General features: G+C 41.6%; 1 protein-coding gene across 2 annotated transcripts in view; it reads left to right on the top strand.

Annotated features, from left to right (window-relative positions):
• The first annotated feature begins 8,229 nt into the window (after window positions 1-8,229).
• The window catches only part of PWWP2B (PWWP domain containing 2B), a 42,536-nt gene continuing 31,524 nt past the window's right edge, over window positions 8,230-19,241 (top strand). Inside the window, exons 1-2 of one of the 2 annotated variants that reach the window (XM_075000438.1) lie at window positions 8,230-8,373; window positions 10,829-11,227. In XM_075000438.1, the coding sequence (XP_074856539.1) occupies window positions 11,085-11,227 (143 nt within the window). In that variant the 5' untranslated portion in view covers window positions 8,230-8,373; window positions 10,829-11,084. Of the gene's footprint in view, window positions 8,461-10,828; window positions 11,228-19,241 lie in introns of both variants that reach the window. The other variant, XM_075000437.1, reaches the window with a different exon arrangement.

The following is a 19,241-nucleotide window of genomic DNA, read 5'->3' as shown; positions in this document are numbered from 1 at the left end:
AAAATTATTGTTAAATCCAGAAAAATTCTGTTAAGAGAATATTAAGCATTGGCAGTGAATGAAAGCACAGCTGGAGAAGGCAAGACCCATATCTGCCCCTTCCGCCTGAGGTCCTGCCCCATCTGCAACCTCCCCCCACATGTAATCACACCTGGCCCCTGCAGGATACCATCCACAGCCTCTGAACATCCTCTGAAAGGCCCTTGAGTCTCCCCATCCCAGTGGGTGGCACAACCTCTCCATTCCTGGCCAGCTAGAGTGTCTGTCAGACAGACGCCTGCGCAACTGCTCCACAGCCCAATCCTTGTTGGCCAGCTGTGCACCCACATTGTGGCCCCAGCCCTTCCAGGTGGCCACAGCAAGGGCCTTCCCTTGCCTATGTTACTTTGCCAGTGTTCCCTGTAAGCTGAGCAGTTGGGTGGCCGCCCAGAAGAGATTCACTTGCTGACCATCTAAACAGTAGAGTGTCCACAGCCACCCACACAACATGCAGCATGTGCTTCTGTTGGTGGTGCACATCCACATGTCCTTGTGTACACAGCTTTTATCTTCAACATTCATTGCACCATCCAAACCTTACACTGACTACACCCGCATGCGAGTTTCTGTGGTGCTGTCATGGCAGCATTTGAATATGTGGCAAACTATTAATGAATTATTATACATCTATAGGATTAAGTGGAATTATTTCCATTTTACAAATGGAAAATTGAGGCATGTTGAGTTTAAGGACAAACACTGTGAAGTGCGTAATCTTGGAAATGACTGAACCAGTTTAGCTGAAATCTTTTACATATTCTGTACACAGACTGTGGGAAATACCCAGCATGGAAATTTTCAGCCAGAATGGTTGACATTTGACACAGTTATAACAACGTGAACATAAGGTGGTGGGCCACCTAAATTATTGGTCTCTCTACCTGATCTGCCTATATTACTTTGCACTTTTACAATGCCCTCCTTTTAAGAATTTCAAAATTGTCTGTAAATTATAGTGGATTAAGCCACACAATGCCAGTGAGGCTGGCAAATATTATTCAATTTTACAAACATAGAAACTGAGGCCCAAATCTTGACCTCTCTGCTTAGCTCCCTGGGAAAAACAAAAATGCTTTTTAAACAAAAAAATATTTTAGAGTGTCATTAGATGTTACTTAGGGCCAAAATTTAGATATTTGTTACAGTTAACAGCAAAATCTAATGTTAACAGAAATGCTTTCATTACTATTTTTATAATTTCAATGGAAAAAAGTTTTAACGATACAGGATTTTTGTTTGTTTAGAGTGTGTAGTGCCTGAAGGCCAGAAAGTGAAACTAAATGGAATCAGGTGGAACAGGCTTATCTACTTTCACTATGAAAGACAAAGTAAAAGATCTGGCACCTGTTCTTGGACCCTTGATATAGCAAGTGTGTTGGTGAAGGAGAGAACTTGGCATTCCAGTGGTCCTGTTCTGTCAGAGCAATCCAAAGGGACTTCTACTCTTGGAGTAAGTAAGAGCAGACTTTAGGCCACACTAATTTACACTGAGACACAAACAGCCTCTAGTGAGCACCTATATGAGAAGAGTGCCATTTTACCTTATGGTGCAGTCAATAAGTGGATGGTGGTGAGGGGCAAAAACAGACTACCAGATGTTTTTAAATGGGCCCTGAAATCTTTTTACTTGCTTATTATTATCATTATTTTCTCTGGGGTCTGGGTCTTGACTATGCCTTGACCAAGAAATTTGGACCTTGACAAAAACAATCGACTACTCCTGAGCTATGTCTACACTACAGCGATCTTCTGAAAGAAGTTCTTCCAGAACTTTCAAAACAGCATGTCCACACACAAAAAGAGCGTCCACACAGCTCCTGCTCTTTCAAAAGAATGGGCCAGGGATTGAAAAATCCAGCACCACGAGGACTGCTCTTTCAGAAAAAGGGTCCCCAGGGCACCAACATGCATTTTTTTTCTGCAAGAATCTTTTCGAAAAAGGTGCTTTTCCTCATCTGGGAGAGGAAGAGGGCCACTGGAAAAAGTGCTGTGTTCTCTTGATTTCATATTGAAAGCGCATTTTGTGTATAGACACTCTCAGGGTTCTTTCAGAAAAGGCCCGGGTTTTTTGAAAGAACTTGTTAGTGTGGATACAGCCCTGGAGAGGAGTGTTTTTTTCCCCAAATCCCTTTGGATGCTACCTCAATCAGACTGAAAGATCTGCCAGGTCATTTTTCCTCTATAAATATATATATATATATTGCTAAAGGGGAGGCATATAACTCTCCCAGTGTTGTTATTGGTTTAGTTGAACGGCTAACACTGGATCATCCTTTGTGTGATACTGACGTTTTATTGCAGTGTATTGTTAGTGGCCAGAGACCAATCAACAGCTGCATTATATAGATGTGAAATAAGTAAGAATATTGTGGAAGCATGCTTTCTTCTCTGGGCTTTCTGAAGTTTTTGCAACAGCTGGGTTTGATGCAGCCAGAGGAATTATCATCCTTGAGCCTGGGCATGTGTTTGGATCTGTGGAATCTAAAGGGTCAAGGATTAAACTGCCATACATTACGTTGGGGATAATTATCTTTAGAGTATTCCAGAATTTGGAACAATGTGGAGTGATTCATGCCCACATTTCAATTTAACAGCTCACTTTATGAAAGCAAATGTTCTCATACAGAATGACCACATTTCCATGGCTGTCCTCTGATAACTTTTTGAATACAAATGTGATTAGTACGATGCTCTATCCATTTCATTATCACATGAACCACCTTTCCTTTTAATCCCTCTAGAATCTCAGTAGCTGGCTGGGCCCAGGTCCCAGCAGCCTTTCCCTATGTGTCTGTGCAATTACAGACTGAAACGCAACAACCAAATGTATATACACCGTGGTGTATGTGAAAGTAATCAGGTAAATAAAATATATTCAATGTCACTCACAAACTAACATTTTTAATCCAGCTGCTCTAACTCACAGGATCAGGCCTCAGTAACAAGATCCCATGAAATAGATTTGTAACCATAGTCATTTCCAGAAATTTCAAACTCAGGTGCCTAAGGTTTGGCTTTTAAAATCTGTATTTAGGCGCCTAAGTAAAAAGCCTGTTTTGTTTTGTATGTTTGTCTTTTTTAAGGATGCTGAACACTTGCATCTTCCCTCAGACCATATTTATGTAGGTGTCTATCTGAGGAACCTAATTGTAGCCATTAGGTTTTGCCTCACATACCTTTGCCTTATCTTTGCCATAGTATCTTTTTTCATCAGATGAATAAATTTATGCTGTATAATCTGAAGATATTTTTATTAACTATATATTAATAATTGTAATCTTTTAACATGTTATATCATTTTATTACTTTAAGTTGGCAAACCTTTTGCAGGGTCTGTCCATTTGAAACTGCCTACAGTTGGAAGAATGTTAAAGTTGAACTTGGACATAGAACTTACTCCTTTGATTTTCAAGTCTACTGTCCACTTAGCTGTTTGCTTCTGCTTAAGAGCACAGAAGTAATCTGCCCTGGTTTGAGTATTTGGTGATGTAATGTCAAAAATATTACAACATACTCCTGTGATTATGTGCCGATATTTCTATGTCATTTTAAGATGGAAAGGTAGCTTTCCACATGCTGAATATTAACCAACTCCTGTTTAGGTTAGGTTATTCAATCTACTCTGCCATTTTTTCCTTCCCTGGACAACACTGGCTTTAGATTACATCTCTATGCTTCATGATAAAGACATACATAAATACATTACATAAATACATCATTAAAGCAACAGCTTGTTCTGATGATGTACATCAGTGTACATTAAGTATTTCTCACAAGAAGCTGCTGTCTGGAGAAAACTGAATCCAGGAGCAGATTTAGCTAGAGATGAAAAGCATGTGCTAAGTTGTTTTTGTGGTATGAAATGGTGAGAGCGGGGACCATGTAGACATAGACTGTGCAATAATACCAGTTTGCTAAATGTTGCCATTATGAACATTTCTACACTAAGAAGACACTTGTATCTTTTAAAATCCCATAAGATTTTGGTAATAACATTTCCAGGCTTATTTGTTCTGCAGTGTTTGTCCAGTCAAAGTGCAAAGGAAGAAATGACTTTTAAGGATATATCTACATTGTCATTAGACACCTCCAGCTGCACCTTAACATCAGACAAAGGCTCACAGGGGTTGAGCTAAGGGGCTATTTAACTGTGGTGTAACCTTTTGGGTGCAGGGTAGAACCTGGGGATCCTGCACAGTGGGAGGGTCCCAGAGCCTGCACGCTAAGCTGGAACATCTACCCCACAGTTCAACAACCTCTTAGCTCAAGCCCCACAAACCCAAGTCACCTGCCATGGATCAGCCACGGGTGTCTAACTGCAATGTAGACATACCCTCAGAGCAAATATCACCCTCCTTCCTGTTAGAAATAATAATACCCAACTCTTCTGGAGTGTGTTCACAGTACTTTGCATTGCAGGTCAGTTTCATTATCCATACATTACAGAAGGGGCATCATGGCATAGACAAAGGAAATTATTTTCCCCAGCACCTGAGCCAGGAACAGAACCCAGGTTCTTTATCAGTAAATTCTTCTCCATACATTGTTGCCAGAGAAGTGACCCACTATCCTGCCTCTTCTGTCACTAGGAGGTTTTAGAATTCATTCTGAGTATAGACCTATTAGCCATAATCCTGCCTTTCCCCATAGTGCCCTTCTTTGCATTCCTGCATAGAGAGTCATTTCAGGGCAGTGCCCTACATCACAGAGAAAGCTGCTGACTACCCTATGCAGGTATGTCCTGCTCTCTCTTCCCATGCTGCCTTGATATGTAATGTTTCCAATGTATTTTGGGCCTCGTTTTATGGAAAGAAGGAGAATTTGTCCCTTGAAAAAACTTGAGGGCTACCATCTTAACTGCCTTACTGAAATATCCTATTCCTTGTCCCACTGAGATGTAAAGCATAGTAACAGAGAGGTAGCCGTGTTTGTCTGTATCTTAACAAAACAAAAATGCAGTCATGTAGCAGTTTAAAGACTAAAAAATAATTTATTAGGCAACGAGCTTTTGTGGGGCAGACCTACTTCTATCTCCAGATCTGAAGAAGTGGGTCTTCCCCATGAAAGCTCATCACCTAATAAATTATTTTGTTAGTCTTTAAAGTACTACATGACTGGTTTTTTATATTGCTGAAGCAGTACAACTGATCATAGGGTGTCTCTGATCAGTGCAAAGGACTGCAGTTAAGTCTAGATGGAAGATTTGTATTTACTGCAGGAGGTATTGTATGTATCTGAGATGAGTTGGCATGATATTTATGAAGTGGAAAAGAGGAAGGAGTTGCTTAACAATTCAAAAATCAAATGGAGAGAGAAATCTCTGAGCTGCAATTTATTTGCAAATTTGGCTACATTAACCATGGATTAAACACAGACTGGGAGTGGCTCGCAGCTGACAAAGGCAGTTTCTCTGCTCAGGGTGCTAATATCTCCCCATTAGACTCTGACATAGGCTAACATCCCCCTGTCTGATCTGACTTGTTTTTTCCTCTTTTGATAAGTGCTGTTAATACTGGGCCATTTCCACCTTGCTGAATAGACCTTGTCAGCTCTGGCCCTCCCTCTTACTGTGACCCTACTCTTTAAATACCCCTCTGAGGCCATCACCCCACTCATGCATCTGATGAAGCGGGTCTTTGTCCACAAAAACTTATGCTCCAAAATATCTGTCAGTCTGTAAGGTGCTACAAAACTTCTTGTTGTTAACAAATGTGACATTGATAGAAGACTGACGATCACCTTCAAACAGGTCCTCCAGCAAAACCAGATTTTATACTTTTGGATATTTCTCAGTTTAAAGAATTGAAAAAAAAATGGATCTATCAAACAAGCAAGTACAAATTTTTCAGGCCTTCATACATTATAGAGCAGCAAAAAGATGGTACATAAGACCAGTTTTTCAAAACATTTTACATGACACCTTTAAAAGTGGATTCAGTAATTTCCACTCCAACCCTCTCATGAAGTGGATTTTACCCACAAAAGCTCATGACCTAATCAATTTGTTAGTCTGTAAGGTGCCAGAGGACTCCTCATTGTTTTGGAAGTTACAGACCAACACAGCTACCCTTCTGAGACTTTTTTGTGTGCACTGTAAGCACTCTGATTAAATAGGAACAATAATAATTTTCATTCCTATGGTACCTACTATACAAGGAGTTTACAAAAGTTAACAAATTAGATGAGGTAGCTGAGTTTTATTCCCATTTTACAGATGAGACAGCTGAAATGCTGAAAAGTATTCAGTGCTTTCATACAATGTCATGTCAGAGGCCTCTGGTGGAGCTAAAGAACCCACATCTTCTTACTCCCACTCCTGTGCCCTAACCACAAAACCATCTTTCTCATTCATAGTATTTAGTGTGAAACAGAAGCCTGAAAATCAGATGTATGCAAATGAGAGTTTATTGTGTGGGGAGCAAATGAGACAATAGAAAAAAGCTAAATAACCCTGCTGACTCACCCCAAAGGACTCTTCCTACCTGTATATTTAAGTATGTGAATAAAGATTTGCATAGGAATGGAGCTTAAACTTCTTTGTGTATCAAACTGCAATCCTTTTAAAAATACTTTGTCTATCTTTCTGTCAATTGCACTTTTTTTAAAAAAGGGCAATTGCTAGAGGAGTTTACATGTCTAATCAACTTCTTGACAGATTAATTGAAGAATTCTTTGTTGAAAGAGAAACTATAAAATTAAAAACAACAAGAAGTCCTGTGGCACCTTATAGACTAACGGATATTTTGGAGCAAATCTGTTAGCCTATAAGGTAGCACAGGACTTCTTGTTGTTTTTGAAGATACAGACTAACTGAGATACCCCTCTGATATTTATAAAATTCAAGCCATATTTTAATAAATAACCCTTCCCTGCTGTGTGTTACTAATAAATTATTCAACTATTAAAACTGGTGGCATTTTAAAAATCTAATTTGTTTCACTAATTTTAGTTTATTCATTTCTCAGCTTGGGCAAGGAAAATAAAGTATTAGTTTCACTTTCTGATTTTCTTGCACTGCAGTAAGGCTGCAGCGCTGCAGAAGGCTTATTTTAAAAAGCAGCTCACGCTGGAAAAACCATAGGAACGTTTCTATTCATTTTAGTTCCCATGCATAAATTGGAAGCTAAATCTGAAGAAGCAGTATGTATTTCTTGAACAGCTAGAGACTATTTTTAACCTAGCAAGTAAACTGAATGGTTTTGTACATAGAATTGAAACCTGGCACTTTGTTTTTAACCTGCTCCATTCGTAAGGTGTCTGGATAGCTTTCTACCCTTAGAAATGTAGCACTTTAAAGACTAACACAATGATTTATTCAGTGATGAGGTTTTGTGGGACAGACCCACTTCTTCAGATCAATCTCATTTCCAATAGACTGACAAATACAGAGGACCAAACGAAAAAAAAATTGCAATAAAAAACTATTCTGCCTGACACTTAACATCCCCCCATCCCTGCCACCTCCTTCAGTCCTATGTATTTGATTTGTCAGTTTTTATTGCAATGGTTTTTTTTTTTGGTTCTCTGCACTTATGTCAGTCTGTATGGGAAATAAGATTGATCTGAAGAAGTGGGTCTGTCCCACAACAGCTCGTCACAGAATAAATCATTTTCTTAAAGTGCTACATTTCTGCTGCTTTGTTTTGTTGGAGTACAGACTCACACGGCTACCTCTCTGTTACTATTACACCCTTAGGGTGAAGCCCCCGCCGCCTCCCACTTCCACTAACTGCAAAATCGTGTCAAATGCTTCCAGGAGACCAGCAGTTTCCTTTCCATGGGGAGGCTGCCTGCCAAAAACCAAACCACAGCTTAAATCCCGAGACTGCTTCTACTATTTCCCCCTCTGCTGCAGCAGAGCTGAGCTGCCAGCCTTCTCCTCTGCAGGGAGCTGGCTGCTGCTTTGCTGTGACCAGGGGGCCGCCTGCCATCTTTAGGCTTAGTCAAGGTGGCTGCAGCAGCGTCACTGCCTCTGGTCGGACTCCGCAGCCACGGTCACTAGAGCTGGGGCGGGAGGGGCGGCGCTTCCCCGCCCGGAGAGGTCAGTCCTGGGAGCGAGTGCAGCGCTGGACCACTAGAGGGTGCGTCTTGGAAAGTAAATGCCACAGAGTAACTTACCAACCCCTGTACTTGTTAAAGCGCTGGAGAGTGATCGCTCAGGTAACGCCAGCTCTGGGCTGGTCTCTTCTCCTCAGCGCCTTTCCAAGGAGTCTCGTTTTTGTTATGCTCTGTGCGTTTCGTCTGTTTGTGCCCCCCCACGCCCATAAGTCTTGGCTGCTCCTTCCCGTTTAGACCCTTGTTGCAGGCGACTCCAGTGCGACTAACTTCAAATGAGTAAGTTTCCTCGTGGGCAAGCCCTGACCAAACAAAATTAATCCAGACTGAAATAATCGAGTCAACAGCAGCAGCAGCAGCGACACTGTAAGTTCAGTGAGCCCACAAGGGAATGTTCCTAATTTGTAACGTCGTCCTGTGCGTTTGTGGCTCGCACCAAAAATGGTTTTAAATGTATTAGAGATCTGCAGTAGCGAGCTGACCTGCGAGGGAGCTCTTTCTTTTGGATCCCTCAGATAATCTCGTTGTTCAGGTTTAGAATTAGATTGATTGAACTGTGCAGTGTTTTAATTACCTTTATTACTATAAAAAGGCAACGTGAGGTAACTTTTAAATAACCTTTTCTCTGAGTTTTTAAATAATGTGTTTTAATCTGTTAAACTAAATACAGTATGAACACATTTTTATAATACTTTAGTCAAACTGATCAGCAAAATGCAGATTTTAAAACATCAGCCGTGAATAGATGTGAGCAAATGTGAAGAGCCTAAACCTTGTCACTTTTCCTTTGATCTGATATATTGTGGAAAGTGTTTGGTATCACTTAACTAAGTGCTAGCCATCCTGTAGTTTCTCATTAAAAATAAAGGCCATGGTTTGCTTTGCAAACAGGAAGTTCAATTTACATTTTTTTTTAAAATACAAAGATGTAATTGGTAATAATCAATGTTCTTTAGGAATATGTATATATATCACAGATTCTTTCCTATACTGAATAAAAGTCTCATTTCTATTTGACTGATTTATTAAACTGAATTATTTCGTATAAACCAAGATCATTGTTAAATAATGCTAGCAAGACATTTCTGACAGCATTGTGAGTATATGTTTAGAAAACTCAATGACCTCTGAAGGTCCCTTCCAATTCTATGAGATAGGTATAGGTAAATTATGCGATGGTGGGATCTGGGATGGACAGAAGGTCTGATTGACCTTAGACCCCACGGTTACACAGTGTTTAGGCCCTCTGGAGTAATACTTCTGGAATAGTTTAGTATATTTTAAGTCTACAGTAAGATTCATGACTTATGAGATTCACTCAGCACCCATAACTGGTAGCCTTTGACTATATATGCATTAAAAAGTAGCTTTTACTTTACTTGTAATCAAATGTACTTCTATATGAGACTTTTTTTTTTAAACTTCCTTGTTGCTGTGCCTTGACAGGCCTAAAAAGGAACCTGAACATTTACCCACTCAACTTTTGTTTAAATATTGAACATAACATCACTGAATTTTTATGTGAAACAAGAATGACGTGTATTTCACTTCAAATGTATTTCAAAGGACTCTGTTTGGGGTTAATGTGAGAACTTCCCCTTGAAAGGAAATACAACACTGAATTTGCAGTCATATATGTAGAAAAAGATTTTCTCATGATTTCCAGTAGCCATCTTCAAATGATTTAATTGTTCTAGTACCACAGTATATCATTTTGAAAAAGACATTCTGGGGAATAAGATTCATATCACTTGAAATTAAACAAAAATAAGTCCAGGGTTGAAAGACAGATTACTCATTTGGAATCAGATACACCATTTGGGATTGTAAAGCAGTTTTTACAGTATCATCTAGTCATGATGAAGCATTTTGCATAGTGTGCCAGTAAGGCTTCTGAAATCTCACACATAATTTGTTGAAATTTCACCCATTCACTCACAATTTGACACTCCTGCAACTATGTCAGAGCAAACTTTTGAGTTACCAAATCGTACTGATTGATGGGTGCTGAGACAAGTGAGCTGTTCTTGGTTTCCTAAGAAAGCAAATTTAAGGCTGCAGTTAACCCCTTAAGCAGATAAAAGTGACTTGCTGGATTTGCATACTTTCCAGTATTTAAATGCCCTACAGACAGCCTTTAAACTCCATTGTAATGCACCTGAACAATGTATCTATTTTTTTAGAGTAGCAGTGTGGAACATCTGATTTAGCTTTAGAAGAAAACCAAGACTGATTCTTTCCCTCTCCCATTTATGTATGGATTAGCAGTAAATTATGTTGTAGTTATCTTCCTAAGGAACTTGGGCCAGGAAAATTCTTTAGCATCATCTAAATGATCCCACTGTAGACAAGGGAGGATGGTGTAATCATACCCCTAGAGCAAAGGTTGGGGCAGAAGTGGAACATCTTTAATCTAACCGTTTAACATATTATTGCATGTGCAGTATTCAACCTCGTGGAACCCAGTTGAGCAAAGGGAGGGGGACTCCCCAGTTCTTTCAGGGTGCTATGCATCAGATTATCCTGCAACGCCATGTAGCACAGTAGGAAAATGCACTGACCCTTCGAAACTGATGATGGGAGGGCAAAACAGAGAACTCTAGACTCTTTTATGTTATTGAAGTGGTGTGGTGGGGGCAGAGAGGAGACCCCCACCAGGCCCCACCAAGAGCAGCAGTAGCCGCTTGAGTCTTACTGCCCAATAATCACCCTGAACTGTAGCCAATTGTTGCAGGACTCGGCCGTGGAACGTTCCCGGGAGGGAAGCATTGTGACGTCAGCGCACCTACTAATCCTCCCAACTGAGGGGGAGCCTGAAGCCATGAGGTCATCGCAGCGGCCGGTGTAGCCATCCGGGCGGCGGCGGCGGCGGCGGCGGGGGAGGGGATTGCAGAGAGCGGAGGCGAACGGGCAGCGGGCCTAAGCGAGGCCGACTGGGAGCCTGCCGCCGCGCTCCAGCTGCACTGAAACGACGCCGAGCTCCTGCAAGCATGGAGGAGACTGAGGCGAAGGAGCTGCAGGTCGGCTCCTGGCTACCGGTGCTGGTGGAGCAGATGGTGAACGACACGTTGGTGGTCACCTTGAGCTGCGGGGAGAGACGCTTCACTGGGATCCTCCTTGACTGCACTAAAAAGTAGGAGCCTTCAATGCTTTGATTATTACCCCTCAGATATTTCCAAGGGCGATGATTGCAACTGAGAAGTTTTTTTTTCTAGCCTTTGGCCTGCTGCTGCACAGAGAGATCAGAGCAGCTGGGGAGGAGGAGGGATTAGGCCATAATCAGATTAAGAGTTGAGGTTGCATTGCAGGTGGGGGAGGGGAGGAAAGGAAAAAGTGGGGGGAGGTTCTTCTAAAAAGCAAACTCTGGATTTGGTTTCATTTTCTTTTCAAAAAATCTGGCATGGAAGGAGCCTTTCAGGGGGTTGTTATCCACTTACCCTGCAAAAGAAATCTCAAAAGACTTCTCAGTGACCATTTTAGAGGCTTTGAGAAAGCCAGAAAAACCTAGTGTGAGAGTATTTTAAAGTAACTCTCTCTCTTTTTATGCGCATGGGTTACTAGGAAAAAGTGTGGTCCCCATCAAGCAGGGGAATTGACTACAGCTGTTGACGTGCCTGCCTTCAGTGTCCCAGAGGCTGCTTGTAGAGTTAACATTTGTTTTGGAGCAGAAAACTGCACCTTTTTGAATAAAAAATGTTTTGTTGAATAAGAATATTACAACTTGACAAAGTTCTTCTTAATGATGTTACACTTGTGCAGTATGTCTGGGTGTGATGGGTAGTGGTATGATATGCTCATGATGTCAGAGACTGCCATAATTACAGACTTTCTTTCTTTGTTCAGGAATACCATAGGCTTCAACAGCTTTATCTTTGGGGAAACCGACCTGTTACTTTTATAATGCAAAAAATAAAAAGGTTGTGGGCCTATGTAGTCCTAGGTTTTCTAGAACCTTATACAAGGAGGAACAGTTAAGTAAAACACTTTATTTTGCCCAGTGTTTGGAGCTAATGTGCTTAGTGAAAATTATTAGTGTGATAACAAGACTGACTAGTATGCAAGTATATAACGGTGGAATACGTCTATGTACAACAAGTTAACATATGCTCTGCATTTGCCCTGGAATCACAAAACTGTAATAAATGATAGGTTAGACATTAATAAAATGTGTCTGATCCTTATTTATTGTTAGCGTGGAGAGTTTTTTTTTTTTTAAACCAAGTTAGAAATCCATTAAATCGCACACGCAAATTAATGTGGTATTGAAAGTTTCAAATTAGTGTGTGTGCTGTGTTTTATCTAGTTGTCTTATCTTTTTATTTAATCCTCTGATGTAGTAAAGTCTGTGGAATACTACTGCAAGATAATGGGATCCTTCTACTAGTAGCATTAATCAAACCTATGTCTTGGCTTTCCTTTAGTGTTTTATTTTCTGAGTGGGCATTGTAAATGGTCTTTGCCTTTTGAAGGCCTCAATTTTTTTTCCTTAATAAATTCCTAGGCTTTGCTACAGGCTGTGTCCATCCCCCCACCCCGCAGCAGTGCAAAACCATTATCCTTTGACAATTCTCCTACTGGCATTATCTCTTAATTAGATGTGCCAGAAACCATTAATACTAAAATCACGTGAGTTAACATATGGCTTCATGTTAATTTTATCCATCTATCCCATTAGCTACAGTTTGTGAAAATGCTCAACTCAAGTATTCTAAGCTAAGATGCAGCTAATTAGGAGTTCATGTATTTTTCTTCTCATTGTCCAAGTAGCCAGCTAGCATTACTAATATCAGATAGCTCTAGAAATCCTTGCATTATGTAGTCAGCCATTGTAGAGGAACTGCAGCCATATTGATTTCCTTCAGTCAGTGAAGAATCTACAGCCAATAATGTAGGTTCATTCCATTATTTGAAGTTTTCCATTGGGGAATTTCTGTGGTCCTTCTGCTTTAGAAGCTTGTCATATTTAAAGTGCTTTTCATTTTCTGCTGCTGATCGTCAGTCCTTGGGGTGGCACTGTCTTTATTTTTGTTTGTTTTTGTCAGTTCTTCTGATGTTCTTTTTTTAGTTTTGGTTTGTGGAGTCTCCTGCAGCAGCAGGGCCCTATGGGCAAGTCTTCTGCCACAGTGAATATATTGTACCCACTTTGGAGTGGTTATGACCTTTTCTCACATTGGTACAGATTGAACGTCTTAAATCCAGTACTCTGTCATCTGGCAACGTCTGTGGTCTGGTAGGATCCATGGATGTTGCAGCCTCCAGAGTGTCCTGGGGCCAGACCTGCATCCATGGGGCAGAGGCTGGGGCCGGAGCAGAGGCCAGGAGATTGGCCTGGCCCAGAGCTGGAACCCCCTACTAGCCCTTCTGCAGCAGGGGAGATGTGTAAGGGGGTGGTGGGCGGGTGGAGGCCTCTGCAGACCCAGGAAGCCTAGAGTCCCTGGGGAGCAGGAGGCTGGGGCTGCCTGGGGCAGAAGCTGTGGATATCTATTTATCCAGCCAATTCTGTCATTGTGACTTGTCAGGTCCCAGTCATGCTGGACCAGGGAGGCACAACCTGTAGTAGTGGCCTCCAAAACTTAACTAATTTTATTGTGAGTAGGGTTTATGTTCACATACAGGATGCTTTATTTCATTACAATGATATTAAAGAATGGTAGGGCTGTTAATGCAACAAGCACTTCTGTCTGGAAAGATATTAACTTTTAAGGGGGGGGGAAAGGAGGAGGAAGGAGATTTCATTTTTATTTGTTCACTTGTGTTTACATTGTGAACTAGGGCAGGCTGCTGATTCTTCATTTATTTCACTCTGGTAACATTTGTTTCTCGCTGGACAAAAGACCTGTGAAATGAGACTTTTGTCGTAGATTTTTACAAAATGCCTGAATGGTTATCACTTCCCCAGACCATTTCAGATTTTCCAGAATTTTTGAGGCTAGATTTGCCAAGATATTTTGGTGCCTTAACACGAAGATAGGTTTGTAGTAGTAATTTTTAAATGGATTAGGTGCCTAATTTCTATTGTTTTTTAATGTGTGCTACACACCTAACCTTTTTAAATACTTGAAAATCCCACTGGGTGCCTATTTGTATTGTTAGGCACTTAAATATCTTTTAAAATATGTTCCTCAGGGAGTTGCTTTTGAAAATAGGACTTAGGCTTCAAAGCCACTTTGGCAGTCTTGGAAAATTTAAATTTTAGTGCTTATCCCTCTTCTCTCCCCCTCCACCCCCTTTTTTTTTTGAGGTAGTGATTTTTCTACTCCTGTGAGAACAATAAGCTATTCCTCCATTTCCAGTATGCCTCTTCTGAGACACTTAACTCAGGTCTATGCTACAAAATTTTGCTGGCATAGATATATCTGCCAGGAATGTAGAAGAAATGGCACCTCATAACCAACATAGTTACGACTGTAAGCCCTCCAGCATAGATGCTTCTGTTGATGTAATTTAATCGGGGTGGGCGCTCTGGCTATGCCTGCAGAAACCCCCCATTCTAGGGTATATGCTGTGCCTACACTAGAGGGCTGCACCAGTAGGGTTGTATCAGGAAAGGCTGGGCAGTGTAGACAAGCCCTTAGGGTACTTGGAAAATTCTTCTCTGCCGTTTCTAAGGTTCAGTCAGTGGAATGTTTAATGTATGCTCACACTATTCCCAGTTCACAAATTCCTGGCAAAATCTGTGACCTTTAAAGATAATGTGAACATGTGGAGTCCTCTGTTAGAGGCTAAAACCCTCCAATTATCTGACAAATCAGAGCTTGCATCCTGATAATATTTAACGATATAATCATATAGACTAAGACAGTTTTTTTTGCTATTTCTGACAGGGAGTGGATATAAAGAAGGCAAAATGAATTTAAGGCAAAATAACTAATGTTAAATAGAAATTGGCTAACATAGGCTAAAAAACCCCCTCTTGTTGAAGTCTTTTCATTTCTCTGTGGTACTTGGTCACATTTTGGTGTTGACCTGGTGTTTACCTGCTATCACAAAGCTAAACAGGTACTTCTAACGTCAGTTTTTATTCTCTTTTGCTACATCTACACCAGAAGCATCTGTTGACAGAAGTCACTGTTGGAAGTGGTACCCTGGCAAAACTTCTGTCAACAGATTGCTCCTTCGATCTGCTTCTATGTGTAGACACAATCTGCTCTGTTAATAGAGCAGCCAGACTGCCTGGGCTTCTCTTGATGGAACGGCTGACTGGAAGCTTTGCAAATAGGGCTGCCCAGTGAACCAGAAGCCCTCTGTCAACGAAAAGTCCCTGAAGCGTCTACATGGCTGTTTTTGTTGACAGGAAACTGTTGAGAAAGGCTTTACACCTGAATGGGGAGAGGTATAACCCTGTCTGTGGATGTGCCAAATTTGGCAAAAGACTGTTGCAAAGCATATTTTGCAAGTAGATGTTCCATGAGCCTTTCTGACAAAAGCCCAGTTGTGCTGGAAAAACCTCATGTAGAAGTAGCTTTTAAGAGCAGAAATATTGTTGAAAATCTTTGAGATGGCCCCACTGATGTTCTAAATGATTCAGTAATATTGTCTGCACTTCAGATATCTTGCAAAGAGATTCACTGAAACCATTGGGAGCCTGACTAGAGCTTGGTCTACATTAGGCAGGTAAGTCGATTGCAAGTATGTGATTGCCGTAGCTAGAATTGTAGCAGTCGACTTACCTGGCCATCCTCACTGAGGAAAGTCAACGGGAGAGTTTCTCCTGTCAACCTCCCTGACCTCTCATGATAGTGAGGAGTATAGGGGTCAATTGCTGACTCCTGATAGGTAGATTTCACATGTCCCTACCAGGCTTGCGAAATTGAACCCTGGAAGATCAACCCGCTCAGAAGTAATGTAGATATGTGATGTTGTGTTGTAAGGACTGAAAGGTAGAGAGATTCTTCTCCCCCGTCCCCCACCCTGCCTCTAGTAGAGATGAGAAACTTTGAATTGCTCTAGCTGGAAGCTGATGTGGAAAAGGGAATTGCTTAGCCATGTACATCGCTTGGCTATGGTATGTGGTCAGCTGAACTCTTCCAACAGGGTTTGGACTCCTGTTCTCATTAGTTGGTGAGACTTTTCCCTTGCAGGCGCCGCCTGATGTTCTAGTTGACCTATCTAGTTACAAGGTTAGGAGTATTGTGCTATATACTGGAGTATCTAGGTATCGGTGGGCCTAGTTCCCTTGTTAGTAGGTGTCCAGAACACTCTCTCATCCCATCCTTATTTAGGTTCTGGCCTTGCAATAGTGTATACAGGTGGACTCCTGGCTCTTTGTCGAACCCCAGTTACTTCAGTGGGCCTCCGTATGCATGACAGTTTTTTCTTGTGTGGTCAGATCGGAGGATTGGGGCACTTCTGTAGTGAAAACTTGGGTCAGGATTTTTAAGAGTGACTTGTAGAAGATCTAACTTGGCAGTGCCAGTTCATATAGCTTAAAAAACTGAGCACTTTAACTTCTGTTAGCCAGGCTGCTTTGCAGCTTCTCAGTTTGGGCACCCCAAATCACTAGTTGCCCAAAAATGTAAAGATTAAGGTGCATGTGGGAGCTTTCAGTAACACAATAATGGGCACTAATCTTGCTTATCTGTTTTTGGCTACTGAAAATAGCACGAGGACGTTCCAGTGAAGAATCTGCACTTACTCTGTTGCAGTGGAAGAGGGATCTATTTACAAAGCAGTTGCCTAAGGAAGTCTAGAAGTAATACGTTTCTGCTTCCATAAGAGAAAGTTAGGCTCACCAACAACAACAATTCTTTCTGTTATAAAGCCACTTAATGCCTTGTCGAGAACAAGGGCCTAGAGGGAGATTGCATCTGAAGCACTTCATATAATACATCTCTATGACCAAAGCTGGAAGAAACCTTGTTTGGAAGCTTTTCTTGAGCAAATGCCACCAGGTTCTGCAGAATCAAAGATTTTCCTTTCCTGTGTGACGTTTCTAATGCTTAGGTACCCTACTGCTATATCAAGGAGGTAGGGCTATTTTGCTGCTGCATAGAGCGTTACTAAAGAACAGCAAAGTGAATGCTGACCAGAATCCTCAAGAACTTTGGGCTGCTGACAAGATTCAGGCAGTCCTATGATATTCAGTGAGAAGAATATTTAAGGGGGACAGTGGGCATGGGGTGTGTGGGGAGAAGGGGAGCAGAGAGTTAATGGGAGTGAAGTAGATGCTGTAAGCAAAAGTTGGAGGAAAGGGAGAACAGATGAGATCTCACCCCTATCTTCTGTCAGCCAAGAAATGTTGCTTTCACTTCTCTCTGTGGGCAGTTAGGGGGCTTTCTTTTATGTGGTGGGAATGCTAAATTAGCATTCCACATTTATCAGAAATCTACCAGCTGGAGGGTGAGGTTAAAACTGAAGCCTCCCCAGCTCAGTCCAGGGCAAATCCTTACTAGCAGTCATAACACCCTTCCCACCACTTGGGGGGGTTGGGTTTCTTCTCAGTTTCTTGCCTCTGGAGAGCAAGGCCCGCATCCCCTTTCTCTTTTGGCTAATAAGCATTGTTCCTTGGCTCAGAAATGTTACCAGCCTATAAATCGATAGAATAGAAAGGCTCTGTGTTCCCTGTAAGGTGAGTGCTTGAGCAGCCGCCCAGGAGAGATTCCAGTGCCACCCAGCTGATTAGCAGAGCACCCATAGCCAGCAGTATGTGTTTCTAATGGCAGTGTACATCCACACATGCTTCCATATGCAGAATAAATTTTGTGTGCACTGAAGGGAAAAAAATTAGAGGGAACACTGGAGGCGATGTATGTGGGGAGGGGATCAGAGGGAGGTAGGTAGGTAATTCTGGGAGGGAGAAGTGAGAGACGGTGAAGACAACCAGGAGAAAGGTGTCTTGTAAGGTGAAACAAGGAAAGGAAGATGGTGGGTTTGTTTTTGTTTTGTTTTAAAAGATAAGTCCTAAGGATATGTGGTTTGTTTAAAAAGGTATTAAATAGAAGGGTGATTGTTAGAACTATGATTGGGTACAGGACACAACTGGTTTTTATGTCTTTCAGTGTGTAGTACATGGCGCTGGGAAGCGTGATAGCACAGGAATCTTTCACCTGGTTAGTAGGGTTAGTTGTTGAGCTAGCAGAAAGGTGTCTGGGCAAACCTTTTCTAAGCCTTGCCTGTGGCTATTAGCATCACAGGAATTTGTGCATGCAATCCATATTTTTCTGACAGTGAAGGCACAGATGTTGCTCTTCAAAGGAAAATAATGTTTCAAGATTACAGCTGCTGGACTGAAGCTGATATTGGAAGCATGACCTACTGCTTCTTCCCCTGCCTTCATCTCTCTCTTACACACCACACACACCCCCTTCATCTTTTAATACGTCCACTGTGGAGAGGGTATAAAACAAACATAACAGAAATAAAGATTGTTTTTTAGCTATGTAATCTTTAAAGAAATGACTGCTTTTACCTGTGTGTGGGGATGCTTTCTAACTGCAATTAAACATGCACTTGGACTTTACTATAAGGCTATGTCGAGATTACAAAGATTTGTCAGCAGAAGTTTTTGTCGGAAGGTATCTTGCGACAAAACTTCTGTCGACAGCTTGCGTCCAGGTGTTGAGGCAGATTGGAAGAGCGATCTGCTCTGACAGAACAGCTAGCTTGCCCAGCCACTTTATCGGCAAAACAACCACCCAGAACTACAGCAGGCGGCATTGCGTGGTGTCCCAGAGGCCTTTTTTGTCGACAGAAGGTCGTCGCCCCTGCCCCCCCCCCCCCCCCAATGTCGAGACCTGTGTTTTGTCAACAGATCTGTCAACAGTGACATTCTTCCTCATGGCAAGCCGGGTATGGCTGTCAGCAAAAGCACTGCATTCCATTGACTTACTGTCGACAAGAGTGCGCTTGGCAATCTGGACACCCTGCAGGTTTTGTTGACAGAACCCTCTATTCTAGACATAGCCTTAAACTTATCAATTCAAGCCACTGATTTCTGTGTGGACAATCATTTTGATTTGTCATCTTAAATTTACTAGGATGTGAACTTGGGTTCCACATATAGCACCAACTTAGTATCGCTTTAATGAAAGACTATAACCTAGTCCTGCATTTACACTGTTCTTTAGTTTAAAATTGCAAAGTCTTGCTATAATCTTAATTATGTTTGGGTTTAAACAGTTCCAAAACAGAGAATGGTGTTGACTGTC

The sequence above is a fragment of the Carettochelys insculpta genome, chromosome 7 (genome assembly GCF_033958435.1).
Source record: "Carettochelys insculpta isolate YL-2023 chromosome 7, ASM3395843v1, whole genome shotgun sequence".
NCBI lineage: Eukaryota > Metazoa > Chordata > Testudines > Carettochelyidae > Carettochelys > Carettochelys insculpta.
Note: the sequence above shows the minus strand (reverse complement) of the source record. Positions and strands in the feature narration are given on the sequence as shown.